General features: G+C 41.8%; 2 protein-coding genes across 2 annotated transcripts in view; one reads left to right on the top strand and one right to left on the bottom strand.

The window, feature by feature from the left end:
- The window catches only part of LOC112575596 (innexin unc-9-like), a 180,133-nt gene that overhangs the window by 19,154 nt on the left and 141,444 nt on the right, over positions 1-19,535 (top strand). The window lies entirely within an intron of this gene.
- On the bottom strand, positions 15,988-19,163 carry LOC112575603. The gene is made up of 3 exons (XM_025257575.1): positions 18,819-19,163; positions 17,266-17,621; positions 15,988-16,347 (listed from the first exon to the last, which is right to left on the bottom strand). The coding sequence occupies exons 1-3, from the start codon at positions 19,076-19,078 to the stop codon at positions 16,001-16,003; spliced, it is 963 nt and encodes a 320-aa protein (XP_025113360.1). The 5' UTR covers positions 19,079-19,163; the 3' UTR covers positions 15,988-16,000.

The raw sequence follows: 19,535 nt of genomic DNA on the forward strand, positions 1-19,535 counted from the left end.
TTTTGTTTTTTTTTTTTGAACAAGTGCCACCAGTCCTCCCTGTCATTGATGGCGCTCCATCAGTTGTTATTCCAACAAACCTCCTCCAAGGCAAACCGGCATTCTCAATGGCATCACACAGCTGGTGAAATATCTCCTGAGCGGTGGTCTGGCCATGCATTGGAATCACTGTGAGCAACTCCTCTATGACTTCAAAAGTGTCATCAACACCGCGGACAAAGACTGCGAGTTGGGCAGTGTCGGTGATGTCTGTGGTCTAGTCAAGAGCGACTGAGTATACACTGAAACATTTTGCTTTCTCACACAGTTGATCATAAATGTCACTTGACATTTCAGAAATGCGCTCTGCTACTGTGTTGGCAGAAAGGCTGATGTTGCTAAACTGACTTTTCTTTTCTGGACAGACAATACATGCAGCCTGTAATATGCACATTTTTAAAAATTCACCTTCTTTGAATGGCTTTCCTTCTTTAGCAATCATCTCACTAACCACGTAGCTAGCTTCGACTGCTGCGTCATTCTCTTTGGTTGCTTTCTTAAAGAAATTTTGTTGCCTCAGTAGATATGTTGATGAAACAGAAGCGAGCAGCGGCAGAAAAGTAGAATCCATCGTCAACGGGGCACCAGTCTGGAGCAAACACATGGCCTTTGACATAGTGGCAAACCTCCGATACACGTTCTAAGCTGATAACTGTTACATTTTAAAGAAGAATACTTTCTCTGTAATCTTACTTGAAATTTAGTTGTTACAATCCCTCGCGACTGAATGAATGTGTTATCATGATATCCAGACTCACCACCTGTAGTCTTACTCTACAAGTCTACACACATACCACTGATGGCCATCACCTCCCAGTAGCTTGAATGCGGGAAAGGTGATGAGAGGTTTAGCGAGATTCTCGGAAGATCCCGCAGCTCGCACGTTGCCGCCAAGTCATCTGCTACAAAGACGGAGCACCAGTCAAAGTCCCTGCACGTGCAGCCACACGTGATCGGGCTGGGGGCAGAGGTCACCATGTGCGTGACTTGTTGCGTGCCCGTGATGACGTCATCTTCACGCAAGCGCAGCCACGTAGTAGTAAGGCCGACATGAGCTCTGTAGAATAAAATGCAGAAATAAAAAAAGTGGTACACCATGGAACTAGTTTGTGACCAGAGGAGATTTGTTTTATGCCGAGTCAGCCACTAATGCAATATCATCGCAAGGGAGGCAGGCAGACCTCTAGACAGATGTCACATGCAAAGAGAGAGAGAGAGCGGCATGCTCGAGACGACAGCTAAACCCAGAGATACAACAAAGAGACATCCATCTTAAAGTCTCCACTTGTTCCCGGATAATTTCTTATTAGCTAATCGGCACTACTTTTCGGACAGATCTCTTACGATAAACACTACGCATTCAAATGGGAGAGTACACCGATGGGAGGGGGACTTGTTGGCGTTTTCAATATAACAGAGCTTTTAATATCAAAGAGAAAGAATCTTATTTCGAAGCGCACAGAAATCTTTACCGTCTTAACACAACTGTAACTGTATTTTAACCTTATAAGACTACTTTTTCATACAGTTATTTCGATGACATCAGTTTTCTTACCCTCACAGCTACACCATCTGAAATATAACCCCAATGTACAAACATTCTTACTGCACTACACCCTTACTGATAAACAATATAAATCCAACAAAAGCAAACTAATAAGTAAAAGTAACCACATTTCATAAGTTGGTGAATCATTGAGAGCACTTTAATAGACGGCAAATAAAAAAGTTTGTAAACACGGAACACGATGTGTATAAACAGAAAAGAATCATTAAAGATTAATTTCTCAAAGTCCTGATTTATAATTTTATCAGCAATTTCTTTTAAACAAAAAAAGAGTCTTTGTTACAAACTAAGGCATGTAATGTATTACAATTTATTTAACTTTAAAGAGCAGCAAATACGTCGTCAATTGAGAAGTGTGTTCAAGATAAACAAGCACCTAATGTATACAGTAATCACAATGACAAAGTGTACTCACGCAATAATAAGTGTGTAGGTTACAAGAAGTGTGCGCATGTCTGTCCCAGTACTGACCCTCAAGTCCCTCACTGATGAAGACCGAAGTTCACACTGTCAACCGGCTGAAATAGTGAGACAGTCGGGTATAACTAACAAGTTTTATACAAGTTCGGATCGAACCTTCAAAGAAAGCGACATCGATTAGGATCAAAGGCGCTCATGCCGCGCTAAGGCGCTCGCTGCCTGCTTGTGTTGTGCGCTCGTCATTCACATTGATTGGAGAAAGGTGAAGAGGTCAACGGAAGTGAAATTCTATGGAGACTTTTGTACTTTGGAGTGGAGCCTAATGCATCGTATGGGTTTGTTGTAAATTGAATATCAATGAGTGCGCCAGTTATTACCAGTACTTTGGTACGGTGGCACAACGGTTAGCGCCTCTAGCCAGTGCACTGAGGATTTGCTGTCCTGGGTTCAGATCTCATCTCGGGGACGCTGATCTTTGTCTGAATGTGTAAGCTGTTCCAGGGCTGGCTGTTTTGCCATGATACAGCCTTAGTTGCTGGCTCAGTGTAAAACACCAATGTCTTCACAAAGTAGGCTCATAATTTATTTATTTATTTTTTTTTTACTTTCGTTTCCGATTTTGCTATTCTGTCAAGGACCCAATGCTTGTTTATGGGAATATAGCTCCAGAGAACTGAATATGTTGTCTGCAATTTAGTGTCATTTACATCATTTAATTAATTGACGATTCTTTGCTCTCTGTACTTTGTTGTAATTTTTATTTTACTTCTTAACACTTCTACATAGTTTACGATAATTTCAATCCCATAATATGTCTTCTTTACTTTGTTACAGGTTATAGTGACCGGCGGCTTGTTATGTAAAACCGTCTGATGCTAAATTGTAACATTGATATACATATTGGTCATTGTGATGACAAACATTGAACCATTGACTTGTTCTTTAAAGACGATTAACAGCGCGTTGGTCGCTGGAGGTGTGTGTACTTTCAGCCTTGTCTTACCTTGTCTTACCTACTGACCTTATGTTTGTCTTTTTCTGAAAATGTTAACTGTGGTATCTTAGTGATGTCTGCGGCTACAAACCTTTTTCTTCCTTCCATTGAGAGACACAACATCCGCTGTTGAAGCTCGTCATGTAGACAAAGTCTCGTTGTATAATATAAGGACAGACCTTACCTGATAATGTTTATTAATGATAATTACAACCGGATAATGTTTATTACTTGATAATTACAACCTGATAATGTTTATTACATGATAATGACAACATGATAATGTTTATTACATGATAATGACAACCTGATAATGTTTATTACAAAGATGCCGACACCAGGTAAACACACCAACTGCTACAGTGCTGCTACCCTCCGCATGGTGTCGCTGCTCTGTGCCTTCAAGTGGAACAGCCACGCACGTCACGTGAGAGGTTGACACGTGATCATGACAAGTCTAAAGTGGTTTACATCAGTCGTGGCCGCTTCAATAAAGTACAGTAATGGACTTTCTGGACTTTTCCATCGCCGTGATAATAAGAGCTGTGTGTTGTACCCAACAAACCCTCACCTGTGACCCCACTCATGACCTTACAGTAAACTGTGTCAAACTGTTTGATATCCTCTGTGTTGCTCTTTTCTGTCTTTTGCAGGTTGTTCTTTTGTGATGTTTCCATCGACAGTCTACATTATGTGTAGTAAGCATACACTGAGTACAAGCACATCAAACACTGTAATGAATTCTTCTGTCGAAGTGTTTGTGAGTGCAATGAGGAAAACCTAAATAATTAATTACTCACGCTTAATTCATAAACATATACAATTAAATATAACTGGAACATATTCCACAGTCCACTTCACACAAGAACAAGGAAAGCTGATATGTGAAAGAATTTCCAGTCTAAAAAGTTTTGATTGCAACAGTCCGACACACAGTTACTGCCCCTGGTGATGTTGCAGCTACAAAGCATGTAGTTGTCTGACTTGTTAATGAAAACAAATGCTGCTCATAATGCCACTAAACAACTCTCCAGTTCTGTCTAGCTCATTCCCACTATCCTTGTCTGTCTGTACGTGTGTCTGTACAGATCGTATTTTTTTTTTTGTAAAGAAGGGTCTGTCGTGCGGTGCAACGGTTAACACCTGATACAGTGAGAATTGGCTGCAAATTCTCAATAAAATGTTGTCAATAACATAATAAACATTTCTTTACCATTATTTGACCTTTTTTATTGCTGGTACCTTTGCTTATTTAACATGTTTCAATAATGTTACACTTTTTCTTGGATTTGCCTTATACAGACACGCAAAAGCACACGGTCCTGACTAGTTTGAATACTTCAATCCTTACAAAAGTATAACCGTTCTTTATTACATCCAGTCCTCGGGAGATTAGTTATATTTTCTAGATCCACTTACATTTGCTATTCCCGTCATCATTGTTTTGTTTTGTTAGACAGCGCCCGCTTTTTCTTTCTCTTCCTCTCGCTGCTTTACATCCACATTGCAGCTGGTCAGGGCGATGCATCGCTCGTCACTTTGCATGTGTCAGCCCGTAACTAACCTTGCTTCTTCGCCACACTGCTTCCTTAAAAGGGTGAGAGCCGTGAATAAATATACATAAATAAATATACATAATTATGTCACACACAACATGTGCATGACGTCACGTATCCTTCATTTTGTCGTAATTGTAGACAATCACAAGTTGTGACGTACATCGGGACAAAGAGTTGAACCGGACTGTATCATAATCCACCAGACACACGACGACTTTTCTCTCCAGACCACAGACATGATATCCATACGTCACCCACACCACGTCACTGCGGGCCGTGGTCACGTCATCAATGTCATCATCCTTCATCACCCGCACTGGGATACCTGCTTCTTTAAGTCCATTCACCATACCCGAGTCGTCACTAATGTAAAACCGGTACAACACCAGCACGTCTCTCCACTGTAGGCAGCGTGGTGTTGTGGCACCGTTGGTGGAGGTGACGGTCGTCGCTGTTGTCGTGACATTCTCTGTTAACATTCAAATTCAGTTTCTATTATTAGTTACTCACTTATGGCAAGATGGCGTAGATGTTACAGTTGAATAAAAATGTTCTAGAATGTTCATGTCGTTCTCAGTACCCTGATGAAGATGATACTCCAGGAGGTGAGGCTGACCGGGTGAGACACGTCCTCGTATGACATTTACCTAGAGAAGGGTGTGACAGGTCTGACCTTTTTACATTAATTTCCCCCATTTACTGATCACTCAGGTGTTTACAGCTCTAACTATTTATCTCATCCAGTGTTGTAGATCCTAGCTATGTATACTTTTTCCCAACTTTTGCTCTCTAGACAAAATGTAGATATTGCGAGCGGAAATATTACGTGTAAGCATACTGTTATATACTGGAAAAAACAATAAAAGATTGCAATAAATAATTAATGCAAAATGTCCGGAAAAGTCGTCTGTCACGGGGTCCGTTCTAGCTTTCGAAAACCCTGTGTGTGTGCGAGCATGCGCGCGCGTATATCTATGCATACAGTCCGTGTGTCTGACACTATACACTGTCCTGCCTTAGAAGCTGACCCTGTGTCTGTTCTTTTTCTGTGTTTTCGTAGTTTCATCAGCGCACGCAGCAGTTCATTAATCTGCCAGTAGCAGAACTTATCGACAGCCAAGTCATAATTTTTTTCTAATTAGTTCTGGACTGTTTTGCTCAAGAGGCCAACGCCTCTTACTTAATGAATGATTTGTTGTCTAGGCGTGATTTCGTAAACATCTCACAGAACTGATACTGTCTTTTCAAGTGTACTGCATTGTGACAATACCGAACCGAGCAACTTATAAAATAAGAATTTAGGAACAAATATTGAGTTTCTAATCCAATCCGGTTTTCTGCGAAACTGCGATATTCCTTAAACCGTTTTCAATCATCTCAGACTCTTGCCCTGAGCGGGTTGTTAAGGAATGGAAGAAGCTGGGGTGAGTGTGGTGAAGAGAAATTTAAGTGACGTTGTGTCGAACTTTTTCTTCAGCCTCTCTACCTCTCTAACTGTCTATGGGGAGCGTGGTCGTTGTTCATCCGGGCTACGAGCCGTCTGCCATGTTGTCTCTTTTGAGGCGGATATCCATGGTCCTAACATTGAGAACTATACACATGGTAGCGCATTAGTGTCTTTTCCAAGTGAACCAGTCGACCTGTTAAGAACACGTAGGCATGGGCCCTGAACGGTACTCTACTCGTGGAAAGTCTTTGCCCACTGATGCCATGTTAGCATCAAGATTTTCTGTCAAAGTTTACTTCCTTAGCCATTATCGTTCCAAATATTTCCCCCAAGGCAGTGGGGTCATTCTTCCATTCTTCGATGCTCTAATCTACATTCCATAAAAGCAAAGATGTCAGCTGGTGACTAAATTATCAAATGACTTCTTCATTCAGAGGGTCACAACTGGGTCCCCAAGCCCTGAATCTCAACACATTCTGCGTGTCAGCCCCATAATAACAGTTTCATTAAAAGTCAGTTATAATGTAGGAATAATCAGAAAGGTCGTGAAAGGTGATGTCAAGACATCAAATAAAAGTCATCAGCTTCTAAGGATAAGCTCCACACGTTCAACGTTCCATACCCTGACAAAGTCGATTCTTCGTTTCACGATTTCATTAAGCTACCAACAAGAATTGACTATGAAGTCGACACAGCTGTGGAAAATGATTGAGTACCTGACTCCATAGGTTACCAGGTGACGAATGATTGTTTTGGTCTGTTGGGGATGGTCGTTATGTAAACAACTTAAAAGATTCAACAGTTGACAAGGCTTAGTGATCGGCGATAAGCAAGTCCTGCACAGCATGGCCAGTCCAGTGTGTGTAATAATAATAACAAATACTAATTCAGTTTTTGGGAGGCAATCTGGCCAATTCCTGATGACACTGAGTACGTTGTATGAACGCTAGAACTATTAACCGTGGAACGTTGAAATAGTGTTTAACGATTTTGCTCATTTGAAATGCCGTTGTGTTGACGTTGCATATAAACCTACAAGTACCTAAAGTTAACCACTTATTAACCCACTACTAACGTTCTACTAGCGTTTGATTACAACGTTTTATTAACCCTCCAACGCTCCTTGTCAACTTACAGTCTCCCAGTATCTGCCAGTCCATTGTGTGTGTGTACTTCTCCTTCGACTACCGTTTACTTTACACTGAAGGATGGACTTACACAGAGTATCATGTAGCACAGGTAAACTACAAAAGTCTACCCACTTTTCTGCTATAAAAAGAGGCTGCTGGTGACGTAGGATGGTGGCGACAGCAGTTCCTAGAAAGTTAACGGGTTTTGAAATAAGGGAGGCTACCGTGCCTTGAAAACCTTTAGTAATATATAAGTAGTCTCCCATGCATCGGCACATACATGCATACACCATTAAAATGTTTGTCGCTATTTTCTGTGAATTAAACTTCATACAAGGTCAATTCTTTAAGTTAATATTTGTACAGTCAGGCTCATGAAGTTCATACTCATATGAGTTTAATTAAATGATGTGTACAGTGTATTTATATTAAATTATGTTATTGTGAGTAAAGTAGTGACTGATATATTATTTTATGTTACGTGCAATCAGATGAACTAAATTTCAGGTGTTAACTGAACCCTATTGAAATAAAGTGTATAAATTATGTATATAGTGTCAGACACACGGCCTCTATGTATAGATATACGCACGCACGTACATACGCACACACACACACGAAAGTCAGCACATGAAGCGGGGCAGACATTTGAAATAATTTAATAACAATTTTTGCGCTAATTATTAATTGTAATCGTTTATTGTTTTTCCAATAATTACAGTATGTCTACCCGTAATATTTTGGCTGGTAATGTCTACATTTCTTCTAGAGAGCAAACGTTAGGAGACAGTGTACACAGCTAGTATTTACAACACTGCATGAGGTGAACATGTTAGAGCTGTGTACAGGCATCCATGTGTTTAGGTGGACTGCTGTCTGTCTGCCGAGACCAACGCTTGGCCTCTTGCGAAGTTCTCCGCTGTTAGTCTCGGCGAGCCTAAACAAAGACTGTGAATAAACCGGAAGCTCTGCCGTCTCATGCCTCGCTTTAACATTCAACTGGAAAAAATCGTCTGCCAGCAGTCGAGTAATACAAGCTCGTGGTACAGGTGAGTGGTCAGTAGATGGGGGAACAATTGTAAAATGATCAAACTTGTCACACTCTTTCTGTAGTAAAATGAGATTTAAAAAAGTAAAATTTAAGACATCACAAGATTTAAATCCTTCACCTTCATGCACGTGTTATGTCACAGATTTGAGTACAATTATTTCACTTAACTCTTTGGGGACACATAAGGCTACAGGCCGTTCGACCCACCGGTACACACGAATTTTAAGGATTTTCAAAAAATTATATTATTATTTTTTCCGTTTTTTCCCGTTTTCTTTTGGGGTGGGTGAGGGTTCTTTGCTTCGGGATGTTTTCGTTCTCTAATCTGATCAATCTTCTGTGAAGCCTTTCACTAAAACCTATTGATTTGCAAGAGAAATTATGTAGTCTAGCTATGTATAGTCTTATCGATAGACACACCTAATCTTTACTATCATTACATTGATACTGAAATGTACATACTTTACATTCACAGATGTTTAAAATTGCGTCAATATAGTAATAATAATTATTGATTTTGAAAGAGCATATTTTTATTTTTATGTGTGTTTCTTTCGAACCACTCCCAGCCACTGCGAGATTTTGCGATGTGATCTGTTATTTCAAACGACGGAGCTAGTATTTAGCGTGCGAGGGGTATAGGTAAAGTTCACGTTTAAAACTTGGAAAAGTAAAAGGCTGATGTAGTGTAGTGATATTTTTAGTATAGCAATGCACGAACTGAAACTGAACTGAAAGACAAAGGGCAAACGCTGCGCTAAGCAGCAACTTCAGTCGCTTCATTTCTAAAAAGTGAAAACAAAAAATCAACTATAAAATGTATAATACGTTTCTCATATATTCATATAGGGCTAGATGTAAAAAACTATAACTTTTACTTATTCTGTTACCCTCGTAAATAAAGATTTAAAATTTGTAACAATAAGGTCAAAAAAGATTTTGTTCCACCCTAGCTTTCATTCTGTCAGACAATCTTAAAAACATTTTGAAACATGTATAATCAAAACTCAAAGTCCAAAAATGTTTACTCAGAGCACTCAGAGGGCATGTAGTACAAACTGTATTATACACGATAATGAAATATGTATTAATGAACAGCATATTTGAAGAACTATAATACACAGAGTGTAAATGAAGACAAAGTAATTAAATGTTCACAATGTACCCAATAACAACTTTTATCTTAATTCTTTTTCACCGAATTTGCTATGATGTTTGCAGCTAGATTATTCTTATAAATTTTGCTAAAACATCTGTCTTAGTGCTACCAAATATTTTTTAACTTGAATGAGATTGGAATATTCCAGCAGAATTCGCTTAAATAATTTACATTCTACTCTTTTCAAAAACTCCCATAAAAGTATAGAGTGCTATTCATACCCAATATCATTAAGAGAGCATTTTTCTACATAAACATAAATTTTACAGAATATAATGTTCTCAAATGTTCTTTACTTAATTTCATTGAAGATTCAATAGCATTAAATAATTTTTATTGCAGTTTTTTATGTTATCCATTTGTAATAACTTTTAGTGAATGAACATAGCATTGACATAATAATAATTGTATATCAGCTCATTGCGATTTCTATCATACAAAACAATTAGTGAAGCCATTGTCAAACGCTGTGTACATAGTAGTGGGTCTTCATGAAATAGTTGAAGGAATTGTTCATATTAGGGGAAGAATAAACAAAAAACATAATACATAAGAAATTAGCTGCACTTAGACGGCACGCGGCAAAATAAATCAGCCTCCGCATCTGGCTGAGCGAGTGGGTGTGTGTTCGTGTCGGGGTCTGTTCGTGCAAGTGGTTTAAACCAGTCGAGGCTACTTCTATAAGGTACAGTAATGGACTTTCTGGACTTTTCCATCGCCGTGACCCTACTCATGACCTTACAGTCAACTGTGTCAAACTGTTTGTTATCCTCTGTGTTACTGTTTGCTGTCTTTTGCAGGTTGTTCTTTGTGATGTTTCCATCGACAATCCACATTATGTGTATTAACATCCACTAAGTACAAGCACATCAAACACTGTAATGAATTCTTCTGGTCGAAATGTTTGTGAGTGCAATGAGTAAAACATAAGGAATTAATTGCTCACGCTTTATTCATAAACATATACAATTAAATATAACTGGAACATATTCCACAGTCCACTTCACACAAGAACAAGGAAAGCTGATATTTGTAAGAATTTCTAGTCTAAAAAGTTTTGATTGCAACAGTCCGACACACAGTTACTGCCCCTGGTGATGTTGCAGCTACAGTGCATGTAGTTGTCCGGCTTGTTAATGAAAAAAGTAGAATTTATTGTAAACTGCTTAGTTTATGTGTGGTGTGCTGTGTTTACACGTATTTACATGCTGCAACAACAGCGACACCTCACCTGACAGACACCTTTGGTAGTTTTTCCGCTGAAAACATCTCCGCTGACTGAATGTTGTTGGATTCCAGGTTGTAGTGTTGACTGAGTAACATGTAGAGACAGGTGATGACAGGTGATGTTAACATGTAGAGACAGGTGATGACAGGTGATGGTGTAGTCTTGAATAAGCTTCGCTCCGACACACATCTACATCTGCTACATTGCAACAACCACAACAACAAAAGTGCAGTCAACACTAGAACGCTTTAATTTTGACATGTTACTTCAAACAAACACTTATTTTAAGGATGTTGATTGATTTTTGGTGGTAAACAATGTTAATTCGAGGTTTACAACCGACAGTTTAGATATAACAGTTTACTGGTTAGTCTTGTGGTAACAGGAGGTCATCAGCTTCATCCTCTAACCCTGACCTTAAGGTTATGTAAACAACACCCAGTGTGTTTGCCGTATGATATTGAGGTTAACGCTAGTTGTTGTGTAAACAAGACCCAGTCTGTATCAAGTTGATGATGACACTAGTTATGTAAACAATACCCAGCGTCTAGGGTAGTATTGTTGACGCTAGTTGTTATACAAACAAGCCCCACTGTATGATGTTGATGTTTACACGTGTTGATGTGTAAGGAGATCGAGACACCGACTGCACCTCCTGTTGTGAGTAAACGTAAATAAATGTGTCATACACAACACGTGTAAATAAATGTGTCATACACAACACGTGTAAATAAATGTGTCATATCTTATCATATCGTATGTGTCACGAGGTGTGTAACGTTTTACGAAAGAGTGTGTTGAATGTGTCTGCGAGCGCGTGTAAACATCTGCATGTAAACCACGCTCGCCGCACTCTTTCACCTTTTTCAACAAAAAGGTCCGGCCAACGATTAACACATTTAATGTTTAAGAAATTAATTAACGATGAGATGAGGATGGAACAAAATAAAAGAACGCTACTCCCCAGGCGTCAACCTCCTCCTAACGTTTCTCAGATGGGCTGGTGAGACGACTGACTGGACCAGCAGGTTATATCCGACGAATTGTTTCACGAAGTTCGTGAATCTAAAAACCACGTTAAAGCCACACCACTTGTCTCGGCGAAGCTGATGTATTCCAGTGGGATTAATTGCTACACCACGACTTGGAATACAAATGGTAATCTTCCACCGAAGTACGTTAGATATCTGTTGCAGGCAGTTAACCACACACTGATCACTCTCCACGGAGCTCTTTACTCTCCAACTGCTTGGTCCCGACTGTCTCGAGAAACGTTAGATCTCCTAAGTTAACTCGTTCTTTTCATCTTCCTGACCAATCAGGCACCCTTAGCGACCAGGTAACTAGGACGACCACCTAACAGTCTTTCTTGGAGACTGTGTCAACCAATCACGAGTACTACATGGCTCTCCATTGCCTACCGTCGCCCTAGTTACGCTGTGCTAAGCTCATTTACGTCATTCCATCCATGACGTAAAAAGAATGAGAACTGACGCAGCCTCCGCGCCACTTCCCTCCCCTGACATCAAGGAGAATTAAAAATAAACATGAATCTAACTAGATTCACCTCAATCGCGAATCGTTACATAAGCCCCCCGCTTAAGCCCGAAATTCTCAATTTTGGCTAAAAACAATGATGAGCGATTCAAATAAACTACAACTACGTTAACACTACTGTTTATGACTTTCATCTTCCGTTCCTGGCATAGCACTCTGCTTGTCGTTTTTGTGTTCATAGATGCTACGATGTCTGTTTGTCCTACGTCTTTCCTTCTTATTGACTCCTTTAGCATTCTTTACATCTCTTTCCTTCTTGTCTTCTTCAGTATCCATCTTCTCCTCATCTTTCTTTCTGTCTCTTTTTCCTGCCTTCTTCTCCGGCGTCTCTGCTCCACCCGATTCCTCTTGACCTTCTACCGGGTTAGACGATTTGGTGGGTTGCAAATCACTGTTTGCACTTCCTGGGCAAACTGATTCCCACTGTTAATCTCTTCTCTAAGAGTCGGCGTATGCCCTTTATTCATCACAACTTGGGAGAATACACTGTTGCGGGGTGACGCCCTCCGACAGGTGTCGCACGCCTTGCAATACCTGCGCGCGTCGGCGAAGATTCCCGGCCAGGAGTAGTCGTTCGCCACTTTGTATTTAGTCCTTCTGACTCCGAGGTGCCCAGCCATGGGTGTTTCGTGCGCCAACCGCAGCACCTCTTGTCTGTATGCCCTAGGCACCACGATCTGGTGTACCGCCTTCCCTTCTTTGCTGCGGACTCTGTATAGTATACCTTGCCTCCACCGGTAGGTGGCTTCTGGCTTCGTCGCTTGACTTTCGGCCAGTTTGCGTGTACGAGCAAGGGTAGGGTCCACCCGCTGAGCTCGTCCCAGTTCTTGTAGAGTTACGTTACCAAACAGTATCTGTGATGGCGTCGATGGTTCGCCAGTCTTTCTCCCATAAGGCCTTGTCTGCGTTGTCGCACCAACTTTCCTAACTGGATACACTGGGATTGCACTCACTGTCCCATCAGCCTCTATGCGGTAGTTCCCAATCAACACCTTATGGACTGGATCTGCCATGAGTGCTACCTCAGTGGCTCCGTTGAAATATGGGGTGTCCATATGCACAATTGCAATTGGGAGATTGCACTCTTGTGACGACGAGGCTAAAGTCATTTGGACAGTCTTTCCTGTTTTGCACCGTTCAGGCACTAAGTCTGACTGCACAATCGTGATTGAAGCAGCAGTATCTCTCTGTGCAGACATCTTTTTCCCTTCGATGACCACTTCACACTCTAACGAGAGCGGTATTTTACAACAAGTCGCGCACAACATTTTACAATCGCCCTTCTTGTGCGTGTAGGGAAAGTCTCGAATTAATGCAACCTCTGACTGATATGTCTGCTTGCAGGTACTTGCAAGTATTTCACGACGAGTCGTACACAACGACTTTTGATCGCACCTCTTGTGCGCGTGGGGAAGGTCCTGAATCACTGCAGCCGCTACCTGATGCCTGTGCGTGCAATTTCTAGCAAGATGGTCACCACCACATATGAAGCAGCTTATCTTCTTAGCCCCCTCTTTAGAATGCTGGATTTGTCTAGTTGCCGTCGGTCCACCTTTGCTGTTTGTTCCAAACTTTGTTTCTTCCTGTGATTTCCCTTCAGATGCCCCATCATTGTGATTGGGTTCAAATTTCTTCAACCTCTCTCGATCATTGCAGGTTGCCTGTTTCGCGGATTCAAACACTAGCGCATGTTTTAACGCTTCTTGCGCTGTGGCTGGTTCGCGTTCCATGATGAACCTCGCTTGGTCTAGCGGAAGTCCTGCGATAAATTTTTCTAGCAGGAAAATGTCTCTTATTTCTTCATAAGTACTTTTCCTCCCTGCTAGCTCTTGCCACCTGGACAACCACATATCAATTTTGGCTAGATGTTCTTGTGTGGTTTCGTCCTGTACTTTCTTGGCGTCTCTGAACCTTTTCCGGTACTCTTCTGCTGTCAGACGAAATCTGTTGAGCAGGGCCTTCTTTAAGATAACATAGTCATTGGCATCATCATCGTCTAGCCGACTATATACATCGATGGCCTTGCCTTTCAACAGCGCTCCTAAACGTGGCGCCCACTGATCTTCAGGCCACCCCTGCACTTTTGCAGATCTTTCAAATTTCCGAAGGTAGACTTCTAGGTCGTCGCAATCTTCAAAGTATGGGAGCTTGATTTTTATCTCATGCTGATGGCCGGAACTAGAGCGTGACGGTTTCGCTGCATTTTCATTTGTATCGCCTTGCATTTGGATGCGCAGCCTCTGCAGCTCAAAGTCTCTTTCCCCCTGTCGCTCTTCTGCTTCAGCATGGAGCCTGCGCTCTTCTGCTTCAGCCTGGAACCTGCGCTCTTCTGCCTCTGCTTCTGCTTGTAGTCGGCGCTGTTCCGCCTCTACTTTAGCTTGGCGCTGTTCTTTGATGTAGTTCGCAAGCTCGACACCTTTGAGATGCAGAGCTTCCCCTTCAGCCTTTGCTCGAGCGAACGTGGAGACTAATTCTTCCCCGTCGACGTTGTCTCGAGATCTGCCACTCCTTGGCATGTTTATTTCTAGCAGGAGAAACCTTTGGGAAGAATCGGAGGTTGACGCTGCTACGCTTCCCGAGCTACGCTGCTATGTGCTAGCTACACTAGAAATAGCGGTATCACGTGTACACCCTTCTACACTCCGCTACAAATGCTGGTTCTCACACAGAACCGAAATTGAGGGTCATGAAATCTATTGGCCCTAATATCCTACCTGGTGATATAGTACCTAGTACTCGCCCTTTTCCTGAATCTGATACACTCTCACTACTCAGTGAACCAGAGTTCAGCCACAACAATTCGACAACAATAGCTACCTGGGAAAATTTAGTCCCACTAAAATGCCCTATTGACCGGATTACCTACGAGTACTACTACTAACCCGTCATTGACCTATAAGTAGAAAAAGAATGAGCAAATAAAAGATGAAGATAGTAAACAGTTAATGTGGCGTTGGCCGGAAGTTACAAGAAAATAGATTTATGGGAAAAATCCCGGAACGAGCCCCCAATTTGTAACGTTTTACGAAAGAGTGTGTTGAATGTGTCTGCGAGCGCGTGTAAACATCTGCATGTAAACCACGCTCGCCGCACTCTTTCACCTTTTTCAACAAAAAGGTCCGGCCAACGATTAACACATTTAATGTTTAAGAAATTAATTAACGATGAGATGAGGATGAAACAAAATAAAAGAACGCTACTCCCCTAGCATCAACCTCCTCCTAACGTTTCTCAGATGGGCTGGTGAGACGACTGACTGGACCAGCAGGTTATATCCGACGAATTGTTTCACGAAGTTCGTGAATCTAAAAACCACGTTAAAGCCACACCACTTGTCTCGGCGAAGCTGATGTATTCCAGTGGGATTTATTACTACACCACGACTTGGAATACAAATGGTAATCTTCCACCGAAGTGCGTTAGATATCTGTTGCAGGCAGTTAACCACACACTGATCACTCTCCACGGAGCTCTTTACTCTCCAACTGCTTGGTCCCGACTGTCTCGAGAAACGTTAGATCTCCTAAGTTAACTCGTTCTTTTCATCTTCCTGACCAATCAGGCACCCTTAGCGACCAGGTAACTAGGACGACCACCTAACAGTCTTTCTTGGAGACTCTCTCAGCCAATCACGAGTACTACATGGCTCTCCATTGCCTACCGTCGCCCTAGTTACACTGTGCTAAGCTCATTTACGTCATTCCATCCATGACGTAAAAATAATTAGAACTGACGCAGCCTCCGCGCCACTTCCCTCCCCTGACATCAAGGAGAATTAAAAATAAAAATGAATCTAACTAGATTCGCCTGAATCGCGAATCGTTACAAGGTGATGACATCAAATATCCTTCATTTGTGGACAATCACAAGTTGTGACGTACACCGAGACATGGAGTTCAACCGGTCTATAGGAGCAAAATCCTTCTCCGGATACACGACGACTTTTCTCTCCAGACCACTAACACGATGACCTCTCGTCGCCCACACAACGTCACTGCGGGCCGTTGCCACGTCCTCGAAATCATCGTCCTTCATCACCCGCACTGGGATACCCGCTTCTTTAAGTCCCTTCACCATACCCGAGTCGTCAGTAATTTCATTATAGTACAACACCAGCACGTCTCTCCACTGTAGGCAGGGCGGTGTTGTGGCGCCGGTGGTAGAGGTGACGGTCGTGACTGCTGTCGTGACATTCTCTGTTAACATTCAGTCAGTTTCTATTATTAGCTACTTGTCGGAGATACAGCGTACACACTGACAGACACATGGATATAAACACTGCGTAAAATGACGCACACACGTGACTAACACTATGTCTTAATGATGATGATTATGATGACATCTTGATAGCGCACTTTCCCGCTATGAGCTTTGACACAAGCAGTCAGCAATGTCCATGTGGATTATCAGACTCCACAACACAATCACACTGTAGGTAAACTCAACATGTTGTACACAAAGTAAACAACACAAACAACGGCGTTACACACAGCAACATTTCAGGTCTCACACAGTCAACAGGAGGTGAACAAAGATTCACCTGAATACTTCAGTTGTAGGTAACACAGGTAAGTATCCAGACACAAGCCATCGTGACAGCAGCCTCAAACACACATGGAGCAGACGACACACAACCACCAATCCCTGATGTCACACTCATCGTCAGTCACATCGTTGAGATGAAGAGGACACAAACATCTACTCTACACACAGTGCAGCCATAGGACACAGGTCCGCACATCACAAACTAGACAACTGAGTGGTAAGCAGTGCCAAACACATTAGAAGTGTCAGACAAGTAGACACAAGTAATACAAATGATGAACAGCTCTCACATAGGGCAACATGGCGCAGGTGTTACAGTTGAATAAAAATGTTCTAGAAAACTGAGACAAAATGTGAGGACAGAAACCTCACAGACTCACAGATGACTTGTACACAAAACATTTGGAGTAGAAATCAAGGTGATAAAGAGCTGTCACCCTGTAGCCAGTTAGGCGATGGGATATCACATGTCACTCATCTTCACACGTCTTATCACCTGCCACTTATTTATCACACTGACAACTGTTTATCTGGCAACAGACGTTACACTACACAATACCCACACCTACCTGTAACACCAACACGGAGACTGTGTAGGAAGCTGGCCACGTCACGACCACACGTCACACAGTCAAATGGCATGTGACCTGAGTGACCTTCACCTCGGTGATACAGTCGTCTGACTGGCGGGCCGTCTGTGTGGTCGGGCACACCTCGCTCACTGTACGGGAGAACACGATGGTCCTTAGTGATCAACCTGTTCTGCGCGAGTTCCCTGACGACGGCCGGAGGAGAGCGGAGGGGTCTGGTTAAACATTCCACTTGCAAGCTGGCGGGTGCGAATATATGGTAACAACATGTCACCCAAAGATGGAGATGAGGAACTTGCGTTAGCAGCTTGTCAAAAAAAATGTTGAAGATAAACCTGTGACAGACACGAGTGTTACAGTAGTTACCGTCACACACAGCTTCCTGCTGGTCAAAGGTCGTGGAGCGCACAAACATCACAAGTTTTCAATTCCTGTCAAAGTATTTTATGAAGTATCAGGAACAGAAATATCACTTTACATCACAATAAACAACTTTTTGTCACGTGTTCAGAGAATGTTTGTGTTTGTGTGACTAGACAGTAAATGTTTAATACGTTGATGTCAAGGGGAGGCTACTTGTATAATAAGCTAACTGACACTTTACATCACAATGTGTGTGAATATCGGTGAATGTTGTGGTTGTGTGTGTATAGATATGTATACATGTATGAGGGAGGCACAAGCGAGTATATGTCTGTTGTCTGAATCAAAATGTGTAAATATACACATAAATGTATCTTGTACAAAAAACAATTAATGAATTGACAAGCATTACTGTTTGTTATTGAAAAGAATTGTGTACAGATGTACAAAACTGATGTTTAAGGGACTCATCTGGTTCAACACGTACATGTACACGTACGAAAAAAATATCTCTCACTTTCTGTGTTTATGTCATCTATAGTAGACAAAGGATGAGGTGGTGAAACTGACTGCAAGATAAGTAGTAAATATAGTTGTCGTAAATGTGTAACTTACAAAAAGAAATTTTACCTGAAAATATTTAAACATGCAAAATACATAAGAGCAGTTTTGTTCTGCCTTACTTTGAAAAATAAAGTCTTAAATGTACATTCAGTATTATTATCATTGTTTTGGCTGTTGAACATGTATTGAATCCATCGACTGGTGTCCTCTTCTGTTCCACATCTTTGTTCACCTTCGTTGTCTTCAAGTCAGTGCTAACTGTCGCAATGTGTTCATCAGGACAAATCACAACTTTCTCATTTCATTTTACCAGCAGTCTTGTAGCAGATCCATCTCGGCATTTCTGACTTTTACACCTACTGTTCGAATGAAAGCTAGGTCACGCGAGCTACCGTTTTTTTGGGGTTTTTTTTTTTTGGGGGGGGGGAAGTCGAGGTAAAGGTTTGTCACCTTGGTAACCACGTATGAAAGGAGGGAAACTTGCGTGAGTAGGTCAGGTGTCCCTTTCAATGAGTGTTAAACACCAGGTGGTGATTCTAAGATCACAGCAATTTGCATCTACCTGCATCTGTGTCTATCATCACATCACACGATGTACTACTCACCCGTTCACTTCATCAGCGATGACGTACAACGACCCTCCTCTTGCTGCCTGTGACAAGTCGTTGACGACCTTCTCCCTGTCTTTACCGTCATCAAGATCATACTGCAGGAGGTGAGGCTGACCGGGTGTTACACCTGCTGACTGTTGTGTCTTTACTGTCTGCAGCAACAGGTGATACAGCATGATGCACGCTGCACGACTCCTCCACCAAGTACTCACAATGTAGACGGGGTGACCACATCGCAGCCATTTTATGCCCATCAGCAGCAGCACCACAGTTTTACCTGTACCAGGCGGTCCGGTGACAAAGAGTCTTCGAGGCGCCGTGTGTAGCAGGTGAAGTTGCTCCGGGAAGAGTGTGATGACAGCAGTGTAGCACTGTCCTGTCCACCACACGGCCTGACCCAGGGTCTTGACACTCACACGTGGAGGACTTGTACATGGCACAGTCACTGTTGTCGCCGGACCACAGAATCTAGTACAGTGACATCAGTTGATGTGTGTTACAAAAAACAATTTCTATTTTTTACAGTTAATTATTAGTTAATTGTTAACTGCATTTCATTTTTCCCAAATAAAAATATCTGATTTCTATTTAAAACTAAAGTCACTTTTTTCACTCTCTAACTGTAAACTGTACAACATCAACATCACATTTCCACATTTTCCCTGTAACATCTGGTAACAGTTACCCAAACTTGTTCAAGATAAAAATCTT

Source organism: Pomacea canaliculata, linkage group LG11 (genome assembly GCF_003073045.1).
Source record: "Pomacea canaliculata isolate SZHN2017 linkage group LG11, ASM307304v1, whole genome shotgun sequence".
Taxonomy (NCBI): Eukaryota; Metazoa; Mollusca; class Gastropoda; order Architaenioglossa; family Ampullariidae; genus Pomacea; species Pomacea canaliculata.

Excerpts from the sequence above, each read along its gene's own strand:
- LOC112575603 (XM_025257575.1), bottom strand. The coding sequence starts at position 19,078 with ATGGGCATAAAATGGCTGCGATGTGGTCACCCCGTCTACATTGTGAGT. Across the intron at positions 17,622-18,818 it reads ATCGCTGATGAAGTGAACGG|GTTTATCTTCAACATTTTTT; the intron begins GTGAGTAGTACA and ends TGTCTGTCACAG. Across the intron at positions 16,348-17,265 it reads TCTCCGTGTTGGTGTTACAG|AGAATGTCACGACAGCAGTC; the intron begins GTAGGTGTGGGT and ends GAATGTTAACAG.